Source organism: Aphelocoma coerulescens, chromosome 21 (genome assembly GCF_041296385.1).
Source record: "Aphelocoma coerulescens isolate FSJ_1873_10779 chromosome 21, UR_Acoe_1.0, whole genome shotgun sequence".
In the NCBI taxonomy this organism is placed as follows: domain Eukaryota; kingdom Metazoa; phylum Chordata; class Aves; order Passeriformes; family Corvidae; genus Aphelocoma; species Aphelocoma coerulescens.
The window spans coordinates 4091473-4115407 of record NC_091034.1 but is presented as its reverse complement, the minus strand read 5'-3'; the positions used below and the strand labels follow the sequence as shown (position 1 = coordinate 4115407).

The window sequence follows — 23935 nt, the reverse complement described above, 5'->3', positions numbered from 1 at the left end:
GCAATGGGAGGAACCATAAATTCCATAGAAATTCCACTAATTGACAGACTGTTACTCACCCAAGGCCGTGCTAAATCCCTGAATTTAGAGAAAAAGAACAGACACACAAGGGAAAAGAAAGGGGGGGGTGTACACATTAGAAGGGGATCTGTATTAGGTGATTTGGGAAGTCTGTACCTCTCAAGTACCTCAGCCAATGGGGAAAGAGAGAGGGAAATGCGGCTGGGAAATTAGGATAAAAAGGAGGCTGCGTCCTCTAACAATTTGAGAGACCCCAGGGGAATGCCCCATGGCCTCTCCCTTTATTCATGAATAAAGGTATGGGACTTGTCTGTCTCCTTTTTGGACATAAACCTCTGTTGCTTGTGGATTCATTTTCCTGACACCTCTCTAACCACAGGTCTAGTCTAGACATATTTTTACATCTACTAGTTCACAATCTCTCAGCATTTCCTAGCCACTCATTTCTATCAGCCTTGACCCCACTGGAGAAGTTTCTGCAATGGAGTATTTTGGTTTTCAATCTCAAATAATAGAAACACTGAATAATTATTTCCTCTAAGAACCAGAGAACAGCTCTTTCCATCTAATGTGAATGGGCCATCAAAGAAAATTATCAAAACTATCTCTGACAATTGGAATGAGGCCACCAAAGACCACTAGGACCTCTGGGTTTTTATCCAGAGATTGATCAGAGCTTTTGTAATCAGAAAATTGTACAATCAGATAATTGTAACATGGTATAGAGCAGAGACAATTCTGCAATTAAGCCTTCCTGACTGATGTAGTTGTTCCCAGCCTTACCTTTCTTAGATTTATTCTACATATTGACATGGACTGAATTTGTGTGGGTATGTCTGCTGCTCTTAGCTGGAGAAACAGAAGGTAGGGGGGACTTTTATCTCTTCAGTCTAATCCCAGAGGTAAAGCATCATCAGAGGACCTTCCTTTAGCTAATCAGAAGCACCTATGTTGTCTGTCACTGCTGCTCCTTTGAACTTTGTGATTTGCTTGCAAGGACAGCAAAGAGTTAAGGAATCAGATGATCTTCAGGCTCTTACTATTCAGTTTCATCTGGAGTGACATTTAACTGTTATGACTTGTGGAGTCAGCTCCCTGATTGATTTATATTTGGAATAATGTCCAGGAATTATTTTCTAACATCCAGTCCCATATATGCTGTGGATGACAACAGGCTTCCAGCTTGTAACTTGCCTCCAAAAAGCTGGATTTCCAGTCCAAAAAAGCATTTTTTAAAGCAAATCAATCAGTGATGAAGGTTCAAGTAAATGGCACATTCAAGAAACAGTGGATGAGGAGCAGAATCAAAAATGAAGGCACAATATCTCCTTTGGACTTCTACAGCAATATTCCTAGATATTACCTGCAGTATCAGAGGGAGATCTTCCAGTAGTGGAGTCTTAGAATATCATTAAAAATCATATTAAAAATCATATAAAAATCAATATCCAAATAGCTTTGAACAATGCCTTAGAAACTCTCAGCAGCGTTCCCTCTTTCCACTCAAAATCAGCAGTGAGCAGGGCCAGGGAAAGGTCCTTCCTGGGAAGCATGACTCTAGGGGTCAAGAAAGGACACTGCGATGTAGCGGGTTCCTTTGGTGGTTGGAAGACCTTCATGGTAGTGGGTCAGGCGTCCTGGATGCATAAGGGTCCACCCTTTCCGTGGAGCTCGAATGGAGCAGTTGTAGCGCAGGAACCGGCAGCCTCCTCCCTGGTGGGAACACAAGAGACATATTAGCTTGAAAAAAGGACCTCAGGGAAGGGGTCCCTGCCTTCTGACAGCACTTCTGAAATGTGACAAGGTGCTTGGGGAATCTCCTGTGTTCTGATGCATTCAAAAATCTCTTTCCTAGCCTAAGCCAGTCATTAATTGTATTCCTTAATGCAAAGATGCCCGATGTGGATCAGGGAAGGGTTTTCAGCTGCTCCAAGGGGCTGTGCTGCACTCCTGACCCCCTGGCACACACTCACCTCATAGTCGATGCCAACTCTGTTCAAGGCAATGTTGATGGTGAAGGTGGACGCATCATGGTGTGGCATTAGGGACGGCTGCTCGTCAGGTTTGTAGCGAACCACAAAGGCCAGTTCAAACTGGGTCTGAGAGAAAAACAAATTTCACTCTGTTAGAGGGCTGTGGTAGTCTGTGGCTTCTGAGCTGCAGAGCAGGGTGCAACACTGAAATTGCATCCCACTGCTAAAGGAGAAAGGCAACAACCAGGCACAAGAATGTTATTGAGAAATTGCGTATTTCCTAATGCACATACTTATGTCACACTGCAGGGTCAGATCCTCTGTACTGGGAAATAGTGTGTGTATTGCTGGAGGATTCTGGCAGTCTTGTCACAAAGCTGCAGCTGGAGGAGATGCTGAGCTGACCATGAGTTTTGATGTTAAGGTGGACATACCTTGGTGTAGTATCCTGGGTACAGTTTCTCTGTGATAGGTGCAATATAGTCCAGAAGAAACTTATACCATTCTCTTTCAAAGCCAATTTGGTTCATATGTATGTCAATAGTTGGCACATTCTCATATCCTCCTTGTATTCTGCTGTCCTGAAATAGAATCAACAGAAATACCCATAAGGATGGGAACCGTGGAGTTCAGGAATGAACAAACAGTACTTGTTTCTGGTAACTACAAATAAATATGATGTTTCTTTATCAGAATTTGCAGGATGGAAAGCTCATTTCAAACAATAATTAAACCCTAAGGGAAACAATATTACCATCAGAGAGGCTGAACACTGGAATTTCAGAGGACACTAAAGAAGACGCAGGGAAAAATCAGAGATAATCAGGAGCAAAATTAAAGTACTGTTTCTACTTTTCTGGTTTAATTCGGGATCTAATGCCTTCCCACAGGAGGCACTGCTACCACCAGATATGCACAGAAAATGTTGTGGCCCAGAACTCGAAAGGCCCCTGCTTTTACTTACCGTGTTGTCACCTGTGGACCACTGGCCATAATGTTCCATTTCTTCCACCAGCTCATCACAGGCAGTGTCAGTGAATATGGGGAACCAGTAAACATCTGGGCAGGGCTGCAGATAGCAAACAGGTGAGAATAGCAGAAACAAAGACAGGTGCGTGAGGCAAAAGAAGTAAGACTAAACTGAGTGTAGACTAAGTGGAAAGAAACTAAAATATTGAGGATAGAAATTTTTCTTCTTTTTTATGTGCCCCACTTCCACTTAAGAGAGCTGGAGATGTACTTGTAGGAGAATGATTTGGCTCTAAAAGTACTTTCAAGGTCATGTTTCCTGCGTTGAACTGCTTATTCCTGAGAATTACAATAACAATGATAAAGCGTTGTCCTGATGCTCATCTCCCATTCTGATGGATAAGAGTGATGTTTTCTTACCATTTCTACCAATTTCCCTTTCAGAGCTGCTGTGTAGTTTTCATGGATGTACTTTTCTCTCCAGTCCTGCAATTAGAAGATAAGCAAACCAGTAATTTCTGTGGGGCCCCTACTTAAAGAGGTAATAAAAGGCCAGGCACTCACACAAGCAGTATTTTACAGGTATTGCAGATCCATATGTTATGAATCCCAAAAACACGCTCTCTTTAAATTCTCTAACTGTGCTCTTCATCCCACCTGAGAGACACCATTATTACAAAGCCTGGACTTCCTGTAGTGGTGAAACTAATATCAGATCTTCCCACATTGCTGTGCCTGCTGAGTATGCAGGTTATCTCACCTCAGGATTGCTGAATATTTGCCAGAGATCATTGTGGAGGTGACTTGTCTGGTAATTCTCCAGGGACAGTATGTGTCCGAACTGATGCCGGTTTGTCAGGTACATAAACACTCCCTGCAGGACAGAGAGAAATACTAAAGGCCTCGTATTTCCGAGAGCCACCATGAAACTAAGCACTGGACAGTTCTCCAAGCTGTTTATTTACTCATTCTTGCTCCTGTGGGCTTTCAGTTTTATTTCCACCCTGGATATGAGAAACTTTGAAAAGTTATAGGCAGAGACAGTAATTCTGTGTCTTGTCAGCCAGGACTGGAAGCAGAGGAGAGCACCTGTTGTAAGATTAGGGTCTTCCTTCTTACCCTGTCAATCCCATTTAGAGCAGTCCTGAAAAGGCCCAATAATAACAAAAATGTTATCCATGTTTAGTGGTCCATGGCTATGCATGGTTTCACAGCAAGACTGAAGTCCCATGTTGTTCCAAAGTCTGCACTGTACTGACTAGTACCAGTTCACCCTATCCCTGCCCTGGCAGAACTGAATGCCTTGAAACTACTTAATCCTGTCCCCTTCACCCTGGCATGCAGCTCTCCTCTGCCAGCCTCTCTCCTTGACTGACCTGATTCCGAACGTTGTGGCAGAAAGCCATGTCAGCATCCAACTTGCCACTGTGGAACAGATCTCCCTGGTCAAGCTCCAAGTGCAGAGCCTTGGCTTTAACCATGTAAACACTGCTGATGTAGGGAACATTCCAAAGCCCACTGAAACACATGGGAAGAAAAGTGAGACTTGAAATACCACTAAGACAGATACTGCTGGACTTGACAGGATGACAGGCAGCACTGCAACATCAGCCAGGCTTGCCTAAATGAGGCAACTCAGAACAGCAGGGAGAAACCATACCAATAGATATTGTCATTCCAGAAAAAATTCACTTATATTTCCCAGAGCTTTTAAGCTGCACAAATGCTAGTCCACTGTGAAAGCAATTAATTGCTACTGTGTGTTTTTGCTAGGGACATAATTGTTTGAATCTCTTCCCAAAGAGATCAACATATTTTTTCCAGTGATTTAAAGAAACTGAACCAGCCAAAAGTGCATAAGCTGATTTCCAGAGTTTATTGCACATACAATGGCCTTTAAAAAAGAGGGTCCCTCAAGAATATGAATGAGTTGACAATTCTATTTTGTGAATCTTCCATTCAAGGATCAGCTGGTATTTTCTGAAGATTTATCTGACAGAGATTAAACAGCACTTTACAGGATTTTAAGAATCACACTAACTATAATCCCCAGCTGGGAAATCATGACATGAGTAAAATGAGATTATTTCAGCAGTCAGCACTCTCAAACCCCTACTCTGATCATAAGAAAATCTGCCCCAAGTGTGTTATTGTCTCTGCTCAGGGGAAAATATAAAGCAGCTTCCAAATGGGAGCAGAGACTTCTTTTCCTTTCCTATATACAAAGACATTTGCACTCTCTGGTTCTTTGACATCAGTTTGATGATGCAGCAAGCTTTGCATTTGAGGGATTATATCAGTGAGAAGCTCTCTTTGCATACTTACATTCGCCGCCTTTGAACAATATCCACGTAATCTTCTGAGCGGGCATAGTATCCATCAGGGCTCAGCGCTCCCCAGAAATTGGACCACAGCTTCTCCTGACGGCTTACCAGGGGGGCAATCACCAGCCTGGAAGCATGAAAGAAAAAGGAATTGCAGGACAGGATGTTACTACAGGAAGAAAATGAAAATATTTACAAACCCCAGTACTGTAAGAGCTATTTCCTCTCTTACTTACAGAGTTGCTGTTTTGCTAACTCTGTTGGAATGAAAGGCCACATAAGAAAGGGTAAATATGGTCCAAATCTCCTCTCTAACTGCACCCTGCACCAGGTCTGTTAGAATCCGATTTGTTCTAGTGACTATATAAAAACAAAGCTAAGGATGATTTACATCCCCTGCCTAAAACCCAGGGATTACAACTACAGTAAAAAAAAACATGTAAGAGGTTTTTGGCTAACATCCCATCTCTGGCACAGCTCTCCTGGTTCCCTACACATCTCAGGGATGTGCACTGAATTCCTCATGTGAGATGACCAATAAGCATTGCTCATACCAAAGAACTCACTTGTTTTGTTCAATCAGGATCCTCAGAGTCTCTGTGTTCTTCAGAACTACCTCAGCATCCAGGCTAAAGTAATAGTCACAGTCAGGATCCTTCCTGCACAAATCCCTACAGCCAGAGAAGAGAAAAGTCACATCCTAAACCAGGGGAAGACAAAGGACAGAGCACCAAGAATTCCTTCACCTTGTAGTCTAAAGGTCTTCTGAGTGCTCAGAGAAGTTTGGTTTAATGTAACATCCCAGAGGGCCTGCATAGTACAAGCACATCAGATTCAGTATCCAATAGCAGATACTGAGACACAGCCAAAATCACCTTTAGCAAACTTTCCTCAGCTCAAACTGAAGAGGTTCCCATTTACAGATGGCCCAAATCCACACCAGAGCTCAAATCTCCTGATCACAGACAGGAAGATACTCTCTCACTAGTTCTTAGATTTGCTACAATGCTCCTCCTCTTCAGAGATACAGGTGTGTATTCTTTGTGCTCTGTGGCTGGGTATACAGATGAGGGCAGGAGATACAGGGTTATCCTTCTGTCAGAACAAAGGACGAGTGAGAACTTAGTTTCTGAAACCGAACAAAGTGAGCTGGTATGGAAGCTGATTTTTTCCCAATATATAAGGGCATCAGAGTTAGTCCTAGAAAAACTGAAAGGATGACTGAAAAAAGAAAAGCAGTCACTTGACAGGGATGATCTCAGGAAGACAGGGATGATCTCAGGAAAAACAGATGTCTTAGTTTGGACATGGGCTGTCTCTGCTGGCTATCATGTATGGCCTCTTCACTTACATGCCTAAGTTACGTGCCTCAGCATTCTCCACCTCATCCTCTGGTCCGATCACTTTGACAGTGAGATATTCTTTGCCATGCTCTTCTACAAAAGAGTCTACCTCCATCAAGTGATGTTCCTCCTATTCCAAAAGTAAGGAAAAACAGGTAAGATGGACTCATCCAGGCCACTCAGCCTCCTGTTCCTGAAAATGAGTAGAGAGGCAACAGCTCTTAAGCCCACTTCTGCACATTTACAGGTGGATGGGTGTCATTGCAGATAAGTATGCAACCATATGGATGCCACTGCAGATAAGTACTGTGATTACACAGCCTGGAAGTCTAGCCCAAGGTTGCAAAGGTGCCTAGAGTAGAGGAGGAAGTGTACATTTTCCCAACATTTGCTAAGACCATCACAAGCCAACTTCACTTACATGATTGTGAATAAAGAGCTGGATTCGTTGCTTTGGGTAATGAAGGTTACGAAGCCGCAAGAAAAACTGGGAGAGGAATGGGGTGGGCTGCTCGATGAAAATGCCGATCAGAATCATTGGCAATGCCTCATCCTACATTCAGGGACAAGAGGAGAGAGAAGTGGTGAGTTGTGTTTCACATCAGACAATAAGATCCCATCATAAGACTTGTTTTGAGAGCTTTGAATAGACACAGAAGCCTTACCTTAAACCCCGTGAGGCTTCGCAGACCTTCATCACACACTGTGCAGCCAGTCTCAAATGTCCATATTTGAGGAATGTAGTTTCCCAGGTAGTTCAGCTGCAGCTGCAAAAGGCAATTTGCCACATTATGCATTACAGGGCCAGGGAGTTTCTTTGTGTGCACCCCCACTGTGAGATCACATTTCAACTTCAATTACCTTCTGCGTGAACTAAAGAATCTGAAAAGCTTGACAGCCTGAGGGTCCAGCTACATGTGGTTCTTTGAACCAGATCCATCTTGCTGCTAGGGGCCTGGACTGCTTATTGTTTCTCAAATGGAAGCACACGGCGTAAGTCAATATATGTGAAGGCAGTAACCTGATCCATCAAGCCTAAGGGGTCACTTTGCAACAAACACAGACCAAATCTTTCTCTCAAGACAGTCCACTTACCTTGGTGGGTCCATTTCCATGGATCACCACAGGCAGAGTGTCATATAACAAATTTCTTGCTCTCACTCGTGAGTTTTCAAACTTCAGTACTATCTCATCTGGAAATGACATTGTCATTATGTTAAGGCTTTTATTGATAATTAGAAGCACAATGCCTCATTTATACTGAAAAACTGCTGAAAAATGAAAGTGTGGACAATGGATAACTGTGCACAAGTAGTTTAAGGGCTACAGACCAAATCTGTAAAGGAGAAAAAAATATTCAGAATGATCCTGTGAGGTAACAGAAGGATGGCTGGGAAGCTGGACAATGTCTGGGAATTGGCAGAAGCCATACTGAAAGATTCTTTCAAAACTGTCATTGACAAACTGTGCAGTGAGGAACAGCTACTGATGACAGGGACAGCTATTGATGGGAGGATTCAGGCCCTTCTCACCTAAGTGTTCTATGCACCTGACATCTCTCTTTGTCACCCCTCACAAAAGTCCATCCTCCTGGCAGAGATCATCCAAGATGTTGCCTCAACACAACCACACAAAATCCTTTGGAAAAAAGACTAGCACAGATACAAGCTGCAGTCTGTCATTGATATGATGAGCACAGGAGCCAAAAACTACACTGCCATTATCACTTTTTACCTGACCAGAATGAATATCGAATGGTGCAAGACTGAAAACATTAAGGCAGTACTGTCAGGAGAGTAAGTGAATCCCTCTTGCCAGGACTAGCAAAATCAATCAGCAGGTCAGGTCAGAAGCCTGGTACAGTCAGTGAGTGTTCACAGGCATATCTGGTCACTTCTCACCTCCCATGGCATTCCAGCATGGTTCTGAAGCAGAAAGACAGGCAAGCCCTAGGCAGGGCTGTATGTTATCACTTGCGTTGGAAGTCCCTCCCAGTTTCAATCCCCAAGGCTAATGCAATCCGACATGCCTGGAGATCAAAGTGGCAAGGAGGTGTAGGATGAAAAACCTGACCTGCATTCCCTGAAGTGGAGAAGCAATTGCAATGAGAACCTAGCTGGTCACAGTGGAATTGCAAACAAATCCCAGAACTCTAGCAGAGACTTTTACTAAAGCTTATTCAGTGGGAACAGCCATTTCTGAAGTACAACCCCTTCAGCCATAACTTTATTTCTGGTGTCAACATGCAAGTTGCATTCCAAGGAGAAATGAGCTTCCTTCTTCCATCTCACCTAATGCTCCATTTAGGTTTTGGAAGATCCGGCTTCTGTGGTCTAGACTGATGTTGATACTTTCCTTTAAAAGAATTAGATAAACAACCTTAATTAGAACACAAAAGGCATCAATTCTTTACATGCAATGGACCCTATGCTCAGTGAAGATATATCCCATTCCTATAGTAATCTGCAAACTCTCCAAGCTCTGAGGCCTAAAACATTCCCAGATAATCATAATTTTCATTTAAATCTGGGACAATTCACCATTTTCTAGAACAATTTAAATATATTCTGTTAGGCAAAACTATGCAAACCCCCTCTCCCCCTTTTAAAGCTGCTGTGGGTATGTCAATAAATCTGCATCATATGAGTGAAGTAGACTTACACAGAGTCATATAAACCCCACAATACATATAATACACAGGAATGTCAGATAGCAAAACCATCTGCTGTGAAAAGTTTCTTGCCTTCTATCCACAGGGCAAGTATGACCCCAAGCATTGCCCCACATACCAGTGTCAAACCAGAGGACAGTAAGATGCAAGATCAGCTTGTGCAATCTTTGTTTTTATCCGTGGTGCAAGTCACACTCTGACTGGATCAGACTGAAATGCAGCTCTGACTTAACAGAGTTCTGCGTCCCTGCAGGCGTCTATTAAGACTGATTACTGGAAATGACAGTAGGGCGCTAACATCCGCTGTCTGAGTGCCAAGTCAGGGGAATTGCTCAGCCCTTGTGTGGCACAGGGCCAGAGCTGTAGATGAGAACATTAAAGGAACTGCTCATGTTAAAGTATCACAGGCTGTACTCAGATTTGGGGAACTAAAAAAATCCAGCTGCTCTAAATTTTCTACCAGCCTTGCTGGTAAAAAGTTGCAAGTCTCTCTCTAATTAGTCTGATAGCAGTTCCCTATTTCAAATGTTTCCTCTTGATTTGTGAATTGCTGTTACAGTTTGAATTCTCAGTTCCCATGCATTTGGTCTGTCCCCAGGGACAGACTGGCCTCTGTAATCCACAACTGGGCAGGGACAGCAGAACCAGAATGACCCATGGGCTGGATGGTCTGGCCAGTGCATCACACAGTGCTGGAATGGCAATGCTGCTTCCAGGGTCCATTCCAGGCTTCTGTAGGATGTTACATGGCATTTTCCTAAAATGTACTTCAGTGCTAGGTTGGCTATCTCTAAGCCACTGCACTCTACAGTTTCACTTTCCCTGGGAGGAGGCTGGTTAGCTCCGCCACACTCAACGACTTTAAACACCAGCACCTACAGGTACTGGTATGAGCCTCCATTAAGACTCATTTTCAGACATCTCTCTTCCCATTCACATTTTATGCTTAAATATAAAAACTGCTAACAACAGAAAATGGGGGTACTGGCTAGAATGCAAATTTTCAGAAACTCAGAATCTAGATACACCTACTCTTTTTTCTGGATCCAAGAAGATACTTGTATAGAAGAGCTGGTCACTGTCATTGTCCTGTCCTTTCCACTCCTCCACAAGCTTCTTCAGGTTTGGAGCATAACCTATGAAGCCTGTGGGAATAAATATGAGGAGGTGTTTCAACCCAGATGATCAAAAAATGGAAGTACTCCTATATACATGTACTTTCACTTCTCTCACATGAAATCTCACTACACCCTGCAGAGACTCATCAACTTTCAGTTTGCTTTGCCATTTCTCCCACAGGTTGAATATGAGGAGAAAGACGTTCTCAGCTGAAAGCCATCTCTGTGTCTCACCTCCAGAACCCAGGAAGCGCTTTCCATCTCGCACCCGAGGATACTTGGCTTCCACCTTTCTATCAGGATAGATGTAATTCTCTGCTGAGAAAACCACCTTGCTCTTGGCTTGTTTGAACTTCTTCAGCAGTTCTGTGGGGCCCGAAGCAAAGAGCACATCATAGCTAGAGAAAGAGACAGACAAAAAAGGACAAAAGGAATGGAATCAGAAAAACACGTCAGTGAGAAAAGTTTCTAGAAACAGCTAATTCCTTGGGAATCCCTCTCTTTTAGTTCTGTTTAACAGTTTTATATTTTTTGTAATGCAACAAATTAAAGTATAGACTTATTCGTATGCTGGGCATATGAAAAGACACTGAGACTCCAACCCATCCTTTTCTCTCTTCACTTTTGTCTGGCAGACTAATTCTTGGCTCTCAGGATGTGCTGCAGTCCTACTTCACCTTATAAAACAAATAACTCTGGTAAGAAAGGCCTGCTTGGTTCCATAGGAATTGTCTGCTCATTCTCTGCAGATAGAGGCAGCCAAATTCCACAGTAGCAGAATCAGGTACAACACTATCAACTTCATGCAGGAACTGGCATCAGCCTATTCTGATCAGACCTTCCCAACAGCCACGGATGCAACTCCGAGTGATTCCCAGGAAACTACAGAGAGTTCAGGGGGAAAAAAACAGAGACCTGGACACACTTTTCAAAACAAATCAATTTCACAGTTCATTTCTTCTCAGTGAGAACCTGTCCAAAAAGCCTTAAGATTCAGTTTGTGGCAAATGTTTTCCAACCATTACCTTTCTACAAAAAGGATGATCAAGTCCTCCTTATCCACATACTGCTTCAGAGCTGACTTCAGGAGACGGACCTTCTGCCCACCTCCAGCTGGCTGCTGGTCATCTCCACCCTGCCACTCTTCATCCAGCCCCAGCACCTACACAGCGACAGGCACATGGTCACCTCAACAGGGCACTTAAAGGAAAGGACCAGAACCCACAAACGTACTGGTCCTGATAACTCCCAGTGCAATTCATACCAAAAATAACAGCCCCAGGACAAATGGACTAGGCAGCCTTTGATCCACTCTCTGGGCTGGACAGTCAGTGTAACATACAGCACAGTGACAAAGCATTCCTAGCCACAAGGACAGGAGCACGCTCTGTACTGTGTGTCTTGGCAGTGAAATGGAAAAGTGCCATGAGGCTCCCTTGACCAGGAGTTATGGATCTCATCCCAAGCCAGCACTCAGAATACTGCAGAAATGACCCAGTCACAGTACTTCTCAGCCAGCTGAGCAGGTGTGCCCTCTCTTGAGCTTTTATTTAATCACTGTGAGGCCAACTCTTATCCATTCCACAATTTGAAATTCCCATTGACCAACCACCACGGAAGCTGCTAGACATCACCTGCACTTTGTAATTGAAGAATTGGGCTGATCTTCTGAAGCGTTGAAATCCTTCAGTCTGCTTGGTGGCAACAGTCAGAACCAGCAGGTTTTCTGCACACAGGTGAAAGCACAAGAGATACTCAGCTTGTGTTGTTCATGCCTAACTTGATTGTGGTTACAAAATGAGAGATTATGTAAAGATACAATTCCATTGCCTGAGTTCTGAGCTAAAAAAAGAAAATAAAATGTATTAAGTAGTTTGTTTGCCCTGCTAGTGAAAGCTACAATTCTCTTCTCTCACACAGAGTACAAAGGAAATTAAACTTGAAGATAAAAAAACAGAACTACTACAAAATGCCCATTTGGAAATCATCCATTTAATACCGTTTTGACTTTCTGTTCCCCACAGAGCTGCTTTTTTGTCACTCAGCATTGACTGGATGTAGGGAAAACCAAAATTAGACTAAATGTTATTATTCCCTCCCCATGGCTGCTTCAATTTTCTACTGCATTCCTGAGGCATTTTCCAGTTTTTTTATACATATTCAATGTGAATTTAATTGTGCTATAATTTTCATTTGCATTGTCCTCACAAACGCTTTTCATTTCCAGTCCCTTAAAAATCATAAAACTAAATCCTGAAGCTCTCTTTCAGAAGTTTCTCTGTGGTACTCTGAAACATGATTTTTACGTGGAAGTTCTGGTTTCCTCATTGCAATGATGAAATGTTATACTTCACCTTAAGAGTTTTGCTGAAGTAGGAATTTGTATAGGCTCTGGCAACAGTGCTTAAATGCAAATCCTGGCCATCCGATTTAAACATCAGAAAATACCAGGAAAAACTAAAGGAACATTTTCTTGGCCTCAGCAGGCTTTTTTTGGAACAATTATTTTTTTCAATGGATGTACCAGATATATCTCCCTCAGGTACCCAAACTGATATTCTGTCTGGTTTTAGAGAGGAAGGATCTTGAAGCTGGAGTTATAGATGGACCTGACAAAGGCAGCAAAAGTAAAAAAATAAGTGTAAGACTCCAAGTTATGAAGAAAGAAGATATTCCCAAAGAAATTCCCCAGATCCTTTACTTGCATCAGAACAAAAAAGAGAGGAGAGATTGAGAACAGTCAACAGGTCAGGTCTAATTTTATTTATTAGACATGTGCACAAAGGGATAAATAAAAGAATATGAATCCCAAATAAGTGCAGTTTTTAAGGGCAGATTTTTAGACATATGAAGTGCATTCCTAATCTAGCTCCTCCAGCCACTCCAGTGCCTTGTGTCCAGCCCAGTCAAAGGGAGCAAACAAATGAGTAAAATATGTATGTCCTCAGGCAACATGTTAAAGCCATTAAAGTTTCTAGCCATATGATGGCACACAGAAAGCCACATCAGCTTTACGAGAGAGCTCTGAGCTCATGGATTTTGAGAAGGTGAGGATCATACTGCTGAGGAAGAGGGGGACAAACATGGGTTTTCCAGAGAGGAATGTAAAGACAGCGCTCAAATTCTAGTACCTGAGGGGAGAAACCATATGATAATGATAAGAGAAGGAAAGAAAGAAAGGATTATGACTACTATGCAATTATTTCAGCCCAAAATCTGAGGCATCTCACATCAAATAAATCATTAATTCATTTTCATGCTGCCACCCCAAGAAAGCCACACACTGTTTATGACTTGACTGCCAAAAGTTTGCTGGACAGGATGAGCGCTAAAAGCTCGCACAGAACAGGAAGCAGTGTCCTATTTCTAAGACAGAAAAGGTCTCTCCATGCAGTCTGTGAACTCAGAGGAGCATGAAAAACCAGGACAAAGACCACTCTCGTCCCCAGCAGAATTCCAAGTTACAGATTCCCTGTGGGGCAGGATGCTGAGAGACACTAAGCTCAGTTTCTGTTCTAAGAACTCTCTGCAGTAGCGAGAGCTTTCCATCCCAAGAGACATTCCTCCAGCTTAGCACTGGAAGTTTTGCTGAGCTATGCTGCCTCCACTCCTTCTGCTTTAACCCTTTCTTCTCTTTCCCAAAGATTTTGCTGAACACTGATGCAGCTGATAGGTACTTCCAGGGACAGAGCAGTAAACCCTCTTACTTTCAGTATTACATGCAAACTTTTCAAAACGTCCTAAACAGATTGATGCTTCCCTGTTTCCCATATCCCACAGTCAATTTCCATATGTAGAAATGCAGCCTGTTCTGCTAAGCTGGGCCTCCTGGGCCTAAAGGCTCCCTGGGCCACACTGACAATTAGGAATTGTATAAATACATTTAATAATGGGATGGCTGCAAAATACAAACACAGGGTGGTTAACAAAGCAAGCACTGGACTCAGAACCAGGGGAGCTGGACTGTATTGCAGGACAAAGAGCCAATCGTGCTATCCCTGTTTCTCCATCTGTAGAATGATAAAAGAGAACATTTACCATGTTTATGAAGGTTTTAGAGCTCTATAGATGAAAAGGAGTCAGTAAGAACAAAGCACTGGAACAGGAACCCTGATACCAAGATCACAATTAAATGATTCAGTAAACTTCTGAGTTTTTATAGAGAATAAAAATCAGAGACCAGATGAGTTCAGTAAAAAAAAAAATTAAAGTTATTGACTTCTGCCCTAAGTCTACAGGGAAAGCACAGCTGCAGCTGGATTTTAGGACAAGGAATGAATTTATCCCTGGCTGTGATTTGGGAAATCTTACTGTGCCACTTCCATTTAAGATAGTGTCTGAAAAAATACCATTAATATGGGGATCAAATAGAAAAAAAAAAACAGTGTACAATTTAACAGTGAATAATATATTCTCTGTATTACATTTACAGAAGATTTTTTAAAAATTCTATCAACTACAGATAACTATGCAGAGAACTTTTGCAGAGATCTAAAAGAACATCCAGGAGAGAAGACAGGTATCATTACTCTCACATTACTCTGGGGAAGCTGAGGCACAGGAAAGGTGAGGCATTTCAAATCATGCCAAAAGTGATGGGTTCAGAAAGCAGCTCATTCTAAATCCCTCTTCCTAACCAATTTACGTCATTCTCTTTCCCAGCCCTCAGTTTTATATTTCTAGTGCATTCTTAAATCTTACTAAAACCGTGGAAGATTTGGGATGTGCAAGGAAGGCAGGATAGTACAGAGATTCTTTGTTTTAATTATACCACTATAGCCAAAGAACTCCCAACACCCCCATAGATGCACACTAACTGTATTATGTACATATATAATAAAGGTAGTTATACCAGAATCATGCTGTGAAGGGAAATATTCTAGGTAACAAGGTTAAATCTCCTCCTAATTGCCACTTCTCTAATGAAGACAGAGATAATTATCCAAACTTCTTGGCAGAGTGACAGTGTGTGAACCACTTTGTCAGTGCTGCTGACATTCTGTAGCTGCCCTAATCCTCTGCTGTTCTACCAACCACTCCAGAGCTTCTACCAACTGTTTACGGGGAGACAGACTGATGTTATTTTAGGAGCATCCCTGATCTTGAGTCACAGTGTGGCCAGTCTGGGATCAAATGCGCTCCCGTTACCTAATTCTTGAACCGCCTAAGTTCAAAAGCTGGCTGACCGAGGTAGGATGCAACCCACGGGACCAAGAGTCCTTCACTGGGATGAAATGACGTCCCACGAAACTCCGAGCTGTGAGCTGCCCGAGGCTCGAGGTGCCGCCCAGGGGCTCACACTCTGCCGTGGGCTCGGGTCGGGCAATGCTTGGGAGCGAGACCAGCACGCAGAGGCCAGCAGTGGCACCCACGGCGGCTGTGCTCGTCCATCAGCCTGGCCACCGGCTCCCCATGCTGCCGATCCCCCCCGTGCCCCGCGCAGCACCCCCCTTACCTTCCTGCTGGGAGGCACGGCCACCCCCCGCCCCGAGCAGGGCCAGCACCGCCCAAAGCAGCACCATCGCCGGAGGCACCATGGAGGCGGCTTCCCCGCCCGGACCCCGCTCCGGGAGCTGACACTGACCGGGAGCAATGCCTGCGGGACGGACCGGGCGACTCCGGGGCTGCCGGAGCTGTGCCACGCACCAGACCCACCCGGCGGAGACGGGCGGAGGAAGCGAGGAGGCGGTGGCTCCTCCTCCCGGGCCGCCCCGGCCCCCACAAGAGGCGGGCGGGCAGCCGGGGCAGGGCTGGGGGACGAGGCAGGACGTGCTGGGACCGCGCGGAAAGCGAGGCAGCATCGAGACGGGGAGCTCGTGCGTTTGATCCCGGAGCTGCAGCGGCTTTGCCTGGGGTGCGGGGTCTAGCGGGGCTTGACTGCGGGGGCCGGGCAGCGTGCGGAGCACGCGCGGCCTTGGGACACCGGGCAGTGGATGTGCAGAGGGGCAAATAGGCATTGAGCAAATTCCTGTGTAGGAGGAGAGGAGCCAGTCTCTGGCCAGCTGCAGCTGGCTGACACTTATGGGACATTTCTGTACAAAAAGCAAACCAAGAAATTGATTGTAATGTTATACACAGAAACTGGAAGCCTTATTAAATACCTTCTTCATACCTTCTTCCTACCTGTCACCTCCTATATTTCCTTTGCGAACACAAAATCTGCAGTGATTTTGTTTCCTGTACTAACTGGTTTTCTCTGGCCATATACACATCTTTAGGTCTTACATTAATCTCTGTGGCCTTGTGCTGGGTTTTCTTGCCCTGATCACTTACCCAGGCATCTTTTTCTATTTCATTCTGCCTTTGAGAACAGGTAAAATAATCCTGTCTTAGAAAGTTATACTTCTTAAAATAAACATTTGCTTTACGCTCATTTCTACAGTGAATGTAAGTTTAGATGTAGGAAAACCCTTTTGAGCCTGCAGGACACCAGATAAGGAGCTATGACTGACAGATCCTATGTGAGGCCTGTCAGTAAACCATCTCTTTAAATTAACAGAAATCACAGATATAACAGGGTTTAAAAAAAAAAAAAAAAACAAAAAAACAAACAAACAAAAAAGACAAAAACAAACCAAACCAAAAAAAAAAACCATACCAAGAAGGCATGATCTTAGAGGAGAAAAAATCAAGCACATTAGAAGGGCCATACTGTACCTACCTGATATTCTCCATGATTCATAACAGCATCATCCCAAAGAACTCCCATTACGTTTGTTTGTTCACTGAGAATATTCTTGAGTGTATTCAGAGCACTTTTCCTTCCATTCCCTCTCCCCAAAGCAGGAATTCCCTCATAATTACCAGGTAAACAGAACAGTCCTCATGCTCAAGTGATGAGCATTCCAGGCAACAACCCAAGGAAATACTAGTTCTCTCTAAGATGGTGATTTCAGGAAACCTTTTGCAAAGCTCCTGTTTCCTTAAATTAAAAAATAAATTTAAAAAAAAAGAGAGAGAGAGAGAAAGAGAGAACATACTTTCTCTTTAGATTTCTTCAGTACTTTGCAGGACCAGACAAAGCCCGTGATAAATCTGTAGCAGCTTCAACAGCTTAAGACAGAAGCCACAGCAAAGATGTTCAGTCCTTCACCTTCAGACCTCAGAATGAGAGCTGGGACTCAACATGTGTTTTTAAAATTGCAACTTTCTCATTTTAATGAAGTTAAATCTCTCCAGTCTAAAACGAAAGCAGTTTTGCACACTTGAAATCATGAATGCCTCATTGTTTATGCTACTATACCCAGGCTGTCTCTGTTTGACAGCTTTGTATTCTGCCGCTATGCCCACCCAGCAAGCACATTTCCCCCGTTTGTGTGTTTGTACTGCTCTGTGCGCTGGCTGCAGCCGGCTGCCTGTCTTTTTAAAGAGAGCCAGCTGCCAATGCAGATGTTCCAGTGAGTACGTGCAACACGTGCTCCAGGCGGAGCAGCAACCTCCTAAAAACTGGAAGGGTCAGAGCTCCGTTCTTACAGCAGCCTCAAAGCTGAGACACCACCAGCCCCATTGAAACCTGCAAAGGAATGGGGTCTCACTCACCGTTTTGGGATCCCAGTGCCTCCCCCAAATCAAACAGCTCATGTGCAGGAATAAATTTGGAACCTGTCTCCTCTGTTTCCCTTCACTGAGCTGGTTCATTGCCTCAACCTGGTCGAGAATTTAACATTTCACTTTAACTCACAGTGTTCCTGCCTAACTTGCTTGAAACTGTGTTTCTCGTTCTGTCTTTCGAGCACTGCTCTGGATACAAAGCTTTCCTGTGCACATCTAAGACACGTGAGAAAGTTTGTTCCTCTATTTACTACATAGTGGAACACAGTTTGATAGAACTTCCTTTCTCGCATAGTCTCTGTTGTGGTAAGGCAGTAAACTGCCACGGAAATTACGGAAAACCTCTCCAGGCCTTTTCGATCCGTGCAGTGACCCGGGCAGGAGACACAGAACCTCAGCCCTGGGCTGGAGCTGCTCGAAAACACCCGCGGATACAGCAGAGGGAGAGGGGCAGAGGCCGGGCGGGCCGGGAGACAGGCGGTTGGAAGTCGGAGGGTCCCGGAGCCGGCGGGGTTGGAGGCTGGGGATCCCGGTGCCGGGAGAGGGCGCGATTGGAAGTCGGGGGTCCCGGAGCTGAGGAAGCTCGGAGCCGAGAGGGGTTCCGGTAACGGCAGGGGCCCGGAGCCGGTGGGGCCCCGAGCAAGGGGAAACCTGGAGCCGGGGGGGTTGGAAGCGGGGAGCGATAGAGGCCGGGGGTCCCGGGGGTCCCGGGGGATCCAAGCGGGCCGAGCCGCGTCTCCCCGCCAAGCCCCCCCCTCGGGGGCGGAGACCGCGGCTGTCGCAAAGCGCTGCAAAGCGCCGCCAATCGCGGCGGAGCTGCCGCAGGGCGCGGCGGCGATGGCGGCTTAGGGCCGGTGCGGCGCGGCGGGGCCGGGGCCGGGCAGGGCCGGGCCGGGGCTCCCCCGCCGCCGCTCATGTGGCTACAGCAGCGACTGAAGGGGCTGCCGGGGCTGCTGTCCAGCAGCTGGGCGCGGCGCCTGCTGCTGCTGCTGGTGCTGCTGCTCGTTGCCTACTGGTACCTGGGCGCGCCGCGGGCGCGGGGCGCGGGGCGCGGGGCCGAGCCCCGGGGACCCGCTGCCCTCTGCGTTCAGGCCGCCGCGGGCGCCTGGCGGGCTCAGACCCAGCGCGGCGATGCGCTGCCGCTGCCTGAGGAGGCGGCCGGGGCCGGCGGGCCCCCGGGTCTGGCGCTGGCGGGCAACGGGTTCCTGCTGCTGGACGTGTCCGCCGGGCGGCTCTGGGTGCGGCCCGCGGCGGCCAGCGGGGGCCCGGCACTCGCCACCGAGTACCCGGCGCTGGTGCGGCTGAGGGCGCTTGGCGGGCGCGGCGAGGCGCGGGCGGCGCTGGCGGCGCTGCGGGACGGGGCCGTGCGAAGGGTGCGGTGCGTCCAGACGGGGCCCGGGGCCAGCGCCGGGGACTGCGTGACGGTGCGGGAGGAGGTGGTGGCTCATCGGAGCCGGCCGCATCTCTACCTGCAACGCATCCGCATCTCCAACCCCACCGAGCGGGTGGCCGCCTTCGAGGCCTCGGCCCCCGCCGCCGCGTCCGCCCTGGGCGGGCGCTTCGCCACCAGCCTGGAGAAGGTAGAGGAGCGGCAGTTCCTGCTCTCCTCCGGCCGCCTGCTGCTGGCCGGCAGCCCCAAGATGGTGCTGGTGGTGGTGGCTGCCAAGAAACTCGTGAGCCGGGTGCAGGTTGCGCCCAAGTCGCACTTTGACGAAACCGTGCTGTCCGTGGTGTACACCTCGGAGCCCATCGAGGTCTCCAGGCTGGAGGAGACCTTCAGCAAGTTGAGGGAAGCAGCCAAGAAAGAGATGCTGGAGGTGATGCAGATGGGGGTGGAAGATCTTTTCCAGGAGCACCAGCAGACCTGGTCTGACTTGTTCATTTCAGGTAAGTAAAGTGATGCTCAACTTCCACGGGATTGCTTTAGAGGGTGGCTGAACACTCAGTGTCCTGGTTGCTGTAAGGTCTCCAGAGGCTCTGGTCTTCCTGATGGGTTGTGGGATAGTAAAACAGTGTTCCTGGTTTCGAACCCAGCTTGCCTTACAGGAGTACACCTGACTACGTATAGGAAATGATACAGAAAATATCATATAAATGATATAGAAAATATAGAAAATGAGAAAGAACATTTATAATCATGATTCTGTGTGTGCTGCTCTTCTTGGCTTCAGGAACTTCACTGATTTGCCATGCATGTCAGTTGGAAATAAAGTTGACCTTTAGCAATAGCATAAAAGACAGATTCTGCATGGAAGTTAAGGGCCATTGTACAAAGATGCTTTTTCTTAAGATTTTAATGTCTTACATAAGAGTAGCTGCCCAACTAATGTAGAACTTGTTATTTTTTAAAAAGATTTGACAGATCATTCTTGCAGTCATGATGAGCGCCCTGTAAAGCATCTGTATATTAAATTAGCTTTGTCTTTAGTGGGAGCTTAGCTTCCAAACTCCCAAGTAGCAGAGAGAGCATCTTCTTAGAGAAACGCATGAAAACATTTTACTTTGGTGTTTTATGGACAAAGGTTTCTTAGATGTTGTAAAGAACACCTGCGTATTGAACATCAACATGCACGTTTGATCTTCTTTTCCGCCTAGTTAATGTCTGACTATTAGTTGTTTTCTTTTGCTACAGGGATTGAAATGAGAAAGATCACAGATGCACATACCCCATCCAGTGAGACTGTCAACATGACCCTCTACTACGTGCTGTCAACTGTGCCAGCCCCCCTGCTAGACCCACTCATTGGTGGTGAGGACAGGGAGAAGATTGAAGCCAGCCTGAACTATGCTGACCATTGCTTCAGTGGCCATGCAACCATGCACGCCGAGAACCTGTGGCCACCAAAGCTGACCAGTGTCACCCAGATCCTGCAGCTCTCAGACCTGTGGAAACTAACTCTCCAGAAACGGGGATGCAAGGGTCTTGTGACAGCTGGAGTCCATGGACTCATGCAGGGAATGGTGCTTAGTTTTGGGGGTCTGCAGTTCACAGAAAACCATCTTCAGTTTCAGGCTGACCCTGATGTACTTCATAACAGCTATTCCTTACGTGGGATCCATTACAATAAGGACTTGATCAATTTAGCTGTTCTCCTGGATGCTGAAGGAAAGCCCTTCTTGCATGTGTCTGTGAAATTCCAGGACAAGCCCGTCAGACTGTATGCGTGCGAGGCAGGCTGTATGAATGAGCCCGTGGAGCTGACCTCAGAGGCACGAGGTCACACCTTCCCCGTCATGGTGACTCAACCCATCACACCACTGCTTTATATATCAACAGATTTGGTCCACTTGCAGGACCTGAGACACACACTTCACCTAAAAGCTATTCTGGCTCATGAGGAACACATGGCCAAGCAATACCCAGGCTTACCCTTCCTGTTCTGGTTCAGTGTGGCCTCCTTAATTACTTTGTTTCACTTGTTTCTGTTCAAACTCATCTACAATGAATATTGTGGGCCGGGAGCCAAGCCACTCTTCAGGAGTAAGGTATAAGGCTGCTGCTTTTGGCTGCTTCTACTGTGTTGTCAGCCTTACGTTGTGTCAGCTGTGCCTGGGCAGGCTCTGTCTTGGACTGTGATGATTTTCAGTCTCTCTTGCAACAAGAGATCTGTGACCTCTTCTTGCAAGAAGGAGGATTAGGGCAGGGACTGGAGCAGTAGGGCTCCATTAGGAAATCATTAGGAAAGATAAACTCAGTGTCTGTCCTTAGACATTTGTGAGGCTGCAGCTGGAGGCAGACACAGCTTTCTGTCTTTTTTTCACACATTAGTGTAGGACATTGCTTGTTTCTAGGCCAGCAGTTGCAGTTGTGTCATGAGATGATGTTTCTTCTTATTCAGTACCAGAAAGCATATGAGAGAGCTGCTGTACTTGTCTGTACTGCTGTGTGGAGACCTGCACACCTGCCTGCCTGCCCTGAACATGTGACGTGTCACACAGGAACACCCAAAGGCGGGCTGCTGTTCTGAGGTGAAGGTGCCAACTTGCTGGGACTCGTGGTACATGTTCATATTACAGACACTGTGCAGTCCTCTATCAAACCACACTTACCACCATCATTTTTGGGAAGATGCTGAATTGGTGTTTCTCCCAGTCAGACAAAATACAAAGCTGTGTTAAGGAAAGTACTGAGTGCTTTTTACTGTGAGTTGAAGGTTCTGGCTTCAAGCTTTCATGCGTCTTACCTGCGTATAAAGAATTTCAAGTTGTTTTGAGTTGCCTTGGAAAACTTATTTGCTGTGAAAGCTTAGCACAGAATAGAAAGCAGATGGTGAGTTCTGCTCTTAGTACTGGGACTTTCTGATTGTGTGTTGATAGGAAGTGGAAATACAAGACCAGACTGGATTTGCTTTGTGAGCTAGTTGTGCTGTTCAGAGGCTTCCCTCCTGAGGGCTGAACAGAGTTAAATGTAGGTTACGTCTAAAAAAAAAATGAGATGATAGTTAAATAGAGCTGTCAGAGGAAAAGTTCTAGCTTTAGATTGCCCTGTTATTCAAAATTATAAAAACAAATTCAATTTTGGATAGCTAAGGCTGAACACAAGGTATTGAACTAGACTTGACAGTTGGTATGTAAGGGGTGTTTAAAGTGAGTTGGGAATTTCCCTGTCGGTTCACTGGTTTTGTCATGTTGAGCAGTGGAGATCAAGCCTGATCCCAAGCAGGTCTGAATACCTGTGATCCAATAAAAGAATGAGTGGGAGGTGCTTGCAGCTAGACTAACTAACCTAGGAAGAGGTAGGATAGAAATGTATATCAGACAACTGCAGTTACAAGCCTGTGATCATGATCAAATAAAACCTCAGTGCAAAAGGAGGAAGGGGTTAGGAGGTGATGTCAGTTACTGTGTAACAGCTGTGCCCTGACATGCGCCTGAAATGTGTCCCTGGAATTATGTAATTATGTCCTTTCACTGTTGTCTATCCAGTTGCCTTTGTCATCTCCAAGACTTGCCTTCTGCCTTTTACCAAGTGACTTGTTAACCATTGCTACAGGTGACTGCCCCGACTCTGCTCACTGAAGTGCCCAGAAGCTTCACAGCCACAGCCCAGGGCTGACCTGACACCTCATCCTCCTGGGCACTGCAGAGCAAACAACTCTGCTGCCTCGTCTTAGTTGGATCTACTTCAAATGAAAGTGATGCAGAACTTGATTCCAGAAACAGGGAAGAAGTGGAAGCCAGCTGAAGCTCAGAATCAGTAGCAGTAAGCAAGATAGATGGTGTTGAAATTAACAGCCTGTTCCATTAATTGAATGGGAACATCCCTGCGTCCAAGTGAACTTAGTCCTGCTTTCAGCCTCCATTTGCACAAGACACCTGACAATTTTACAGCTGAGAACAAGGACCATTTGAAAGCAACAATCCTTTTGTGCCTTGCTATGACAGGAATCTGAGACTTGGAAGGTGTGGTGATTCAGTAGTTTATCCCAGAAGCTTGTGTAACAGGTGTTTCCTTTCCCTGTAAGCTGTTCAGTTCCCTAGAACTAATCCATTTGGTGAAAAAACTTGAAGATATACTAAGTCCTTGCATATTTTGATTTGTTTTTTTTCAATTCTGCAAAAAAATAAAGGATGATGATTTCTTTCTGAGAGTTAACTAGAAAAGTTTAGTGTAACTTCCTTTCTGGTATAGTTTTTATTTATTGCTTGGGGGGAGGGGGAGTATGTTAATTTTTCCTTCACTTCAGTAACAGTCAATTGAACTGTCGATATCTAAGTTCTCGTAACAGGTTTTTCAGCCTTTATAATTGTAGAGGGCAAAATCAATTTAATGAAGCTGTTTTCTGGATATAGACTTGGAAATGCTAGTCTGCAGGTTTCCTATTCTAAGCCTATTGAGACTTTGTGCATTGAATTTGTTTTGGATATGGGGGAAGACATCTCACTTTCTAGTGACTTACAGGTTGTTTGGTTTTAAAATACCAAAGCTGTTGTTTCTAAATAAATATCTTTCAGTCTAATCTGA

At 45.5% G+C, this 23935-nt stretch overlaps 2 protein-coding genes across 2 annotated transcripts; one reads left to right on the top strand and one right to left on the bottom strand.

The window, feature by feature from the left end:
• Nucleotides 1-252: 252 nt before the first annotated feature.
• PLOD1 (procollagen-lysine,2-oxoglutarate 5-dioxygenase 1) lies at nt 253-16420 on the bottom strand. The gene is made up of 19 exons (XM_069034962.1): nt 15875-16420; nt 12054-12145; nt 11445-11581; nt 10654-10817; nt 10334-10446; nt 8922-8985; nt 7726-7823; nt 7296-7397; nt 7052-7183; nt 6639-6760; nt 5854-5958; nt 5289-5414; nt 4340-4481; nt 3724-3837; nt 3384-3449; nt 2959-3063; nt 2429-2575; nt 1995-2120; nt 253-1734 (listed from the first exon to the last, which is right to left on the bottom strand). The coding sequence occupies exons 1-19, from the start codon at nt 16374-16376 to the stop codon at nt 1579-1581; spliced, it is 2613 nt and encodes an 870-aa protein (XP_068891063.1). The 5' UTR covers nt 16377-16420; the 3' UTR covers nt 253-1578.
• A 2183-nt stretch (nt 16421-18603) lies between these two features.
• Nucleotides 18604-23935, top strand: KIAA2013 (KIAA2013 ortholog). Its single transcript, XM_069034614.1, has 2 exons — nt 18604-19857; nt 20603-23935. Exons 1-2 carry the CDS (start codon nt 18885-18887, stop codon nt 21460-21462), a joined length of 1833 nt encoding a protein of 610 aa, XP_068890715.1. The 5' UTR covers nt 18604-18884; the 3' UTR covers nt 21463-23935.

Bases quoted from the DNA above. Each gene is read 5' to 3' on its own strand.
- PLOD1 (XM_069034962.1), bottom strand. From the start codon at position 16,376: ATGCCTATTTGCCCCTCTGCACATCCACTGCCCGGTGTCCCAAGGCCG. The intron at 6,761-7,051 runs GTAAGTGAAGTT...CTTTTGGAATAG, and splicing joins AGCTCTTTATTCACAATCAT to GAGGAACATCACTTGATGGA. The intron at 2,121-2,428 runs GTATGTCCACCT...TTTTTCTCTCAG, and splicing joins ACCCAGGATACTACACCAAG to ACCCAGTTTGAACTGGCCTT.
- KIAA2013 (XM_069034614.1), top strand. From the start codon at position 18,885: ATGTGGCTACAGCAGCGACTGAAGGGGCTGCCGGGGCTGCTGTCCAGC. The intron at 19,858-20,602 runs GTAAGTAAAGTG...CTTTTGCTACAG, and splicing joins GTCTGACTTGTTCATTTCAG to GGATTGAAATGAGAAAGATC.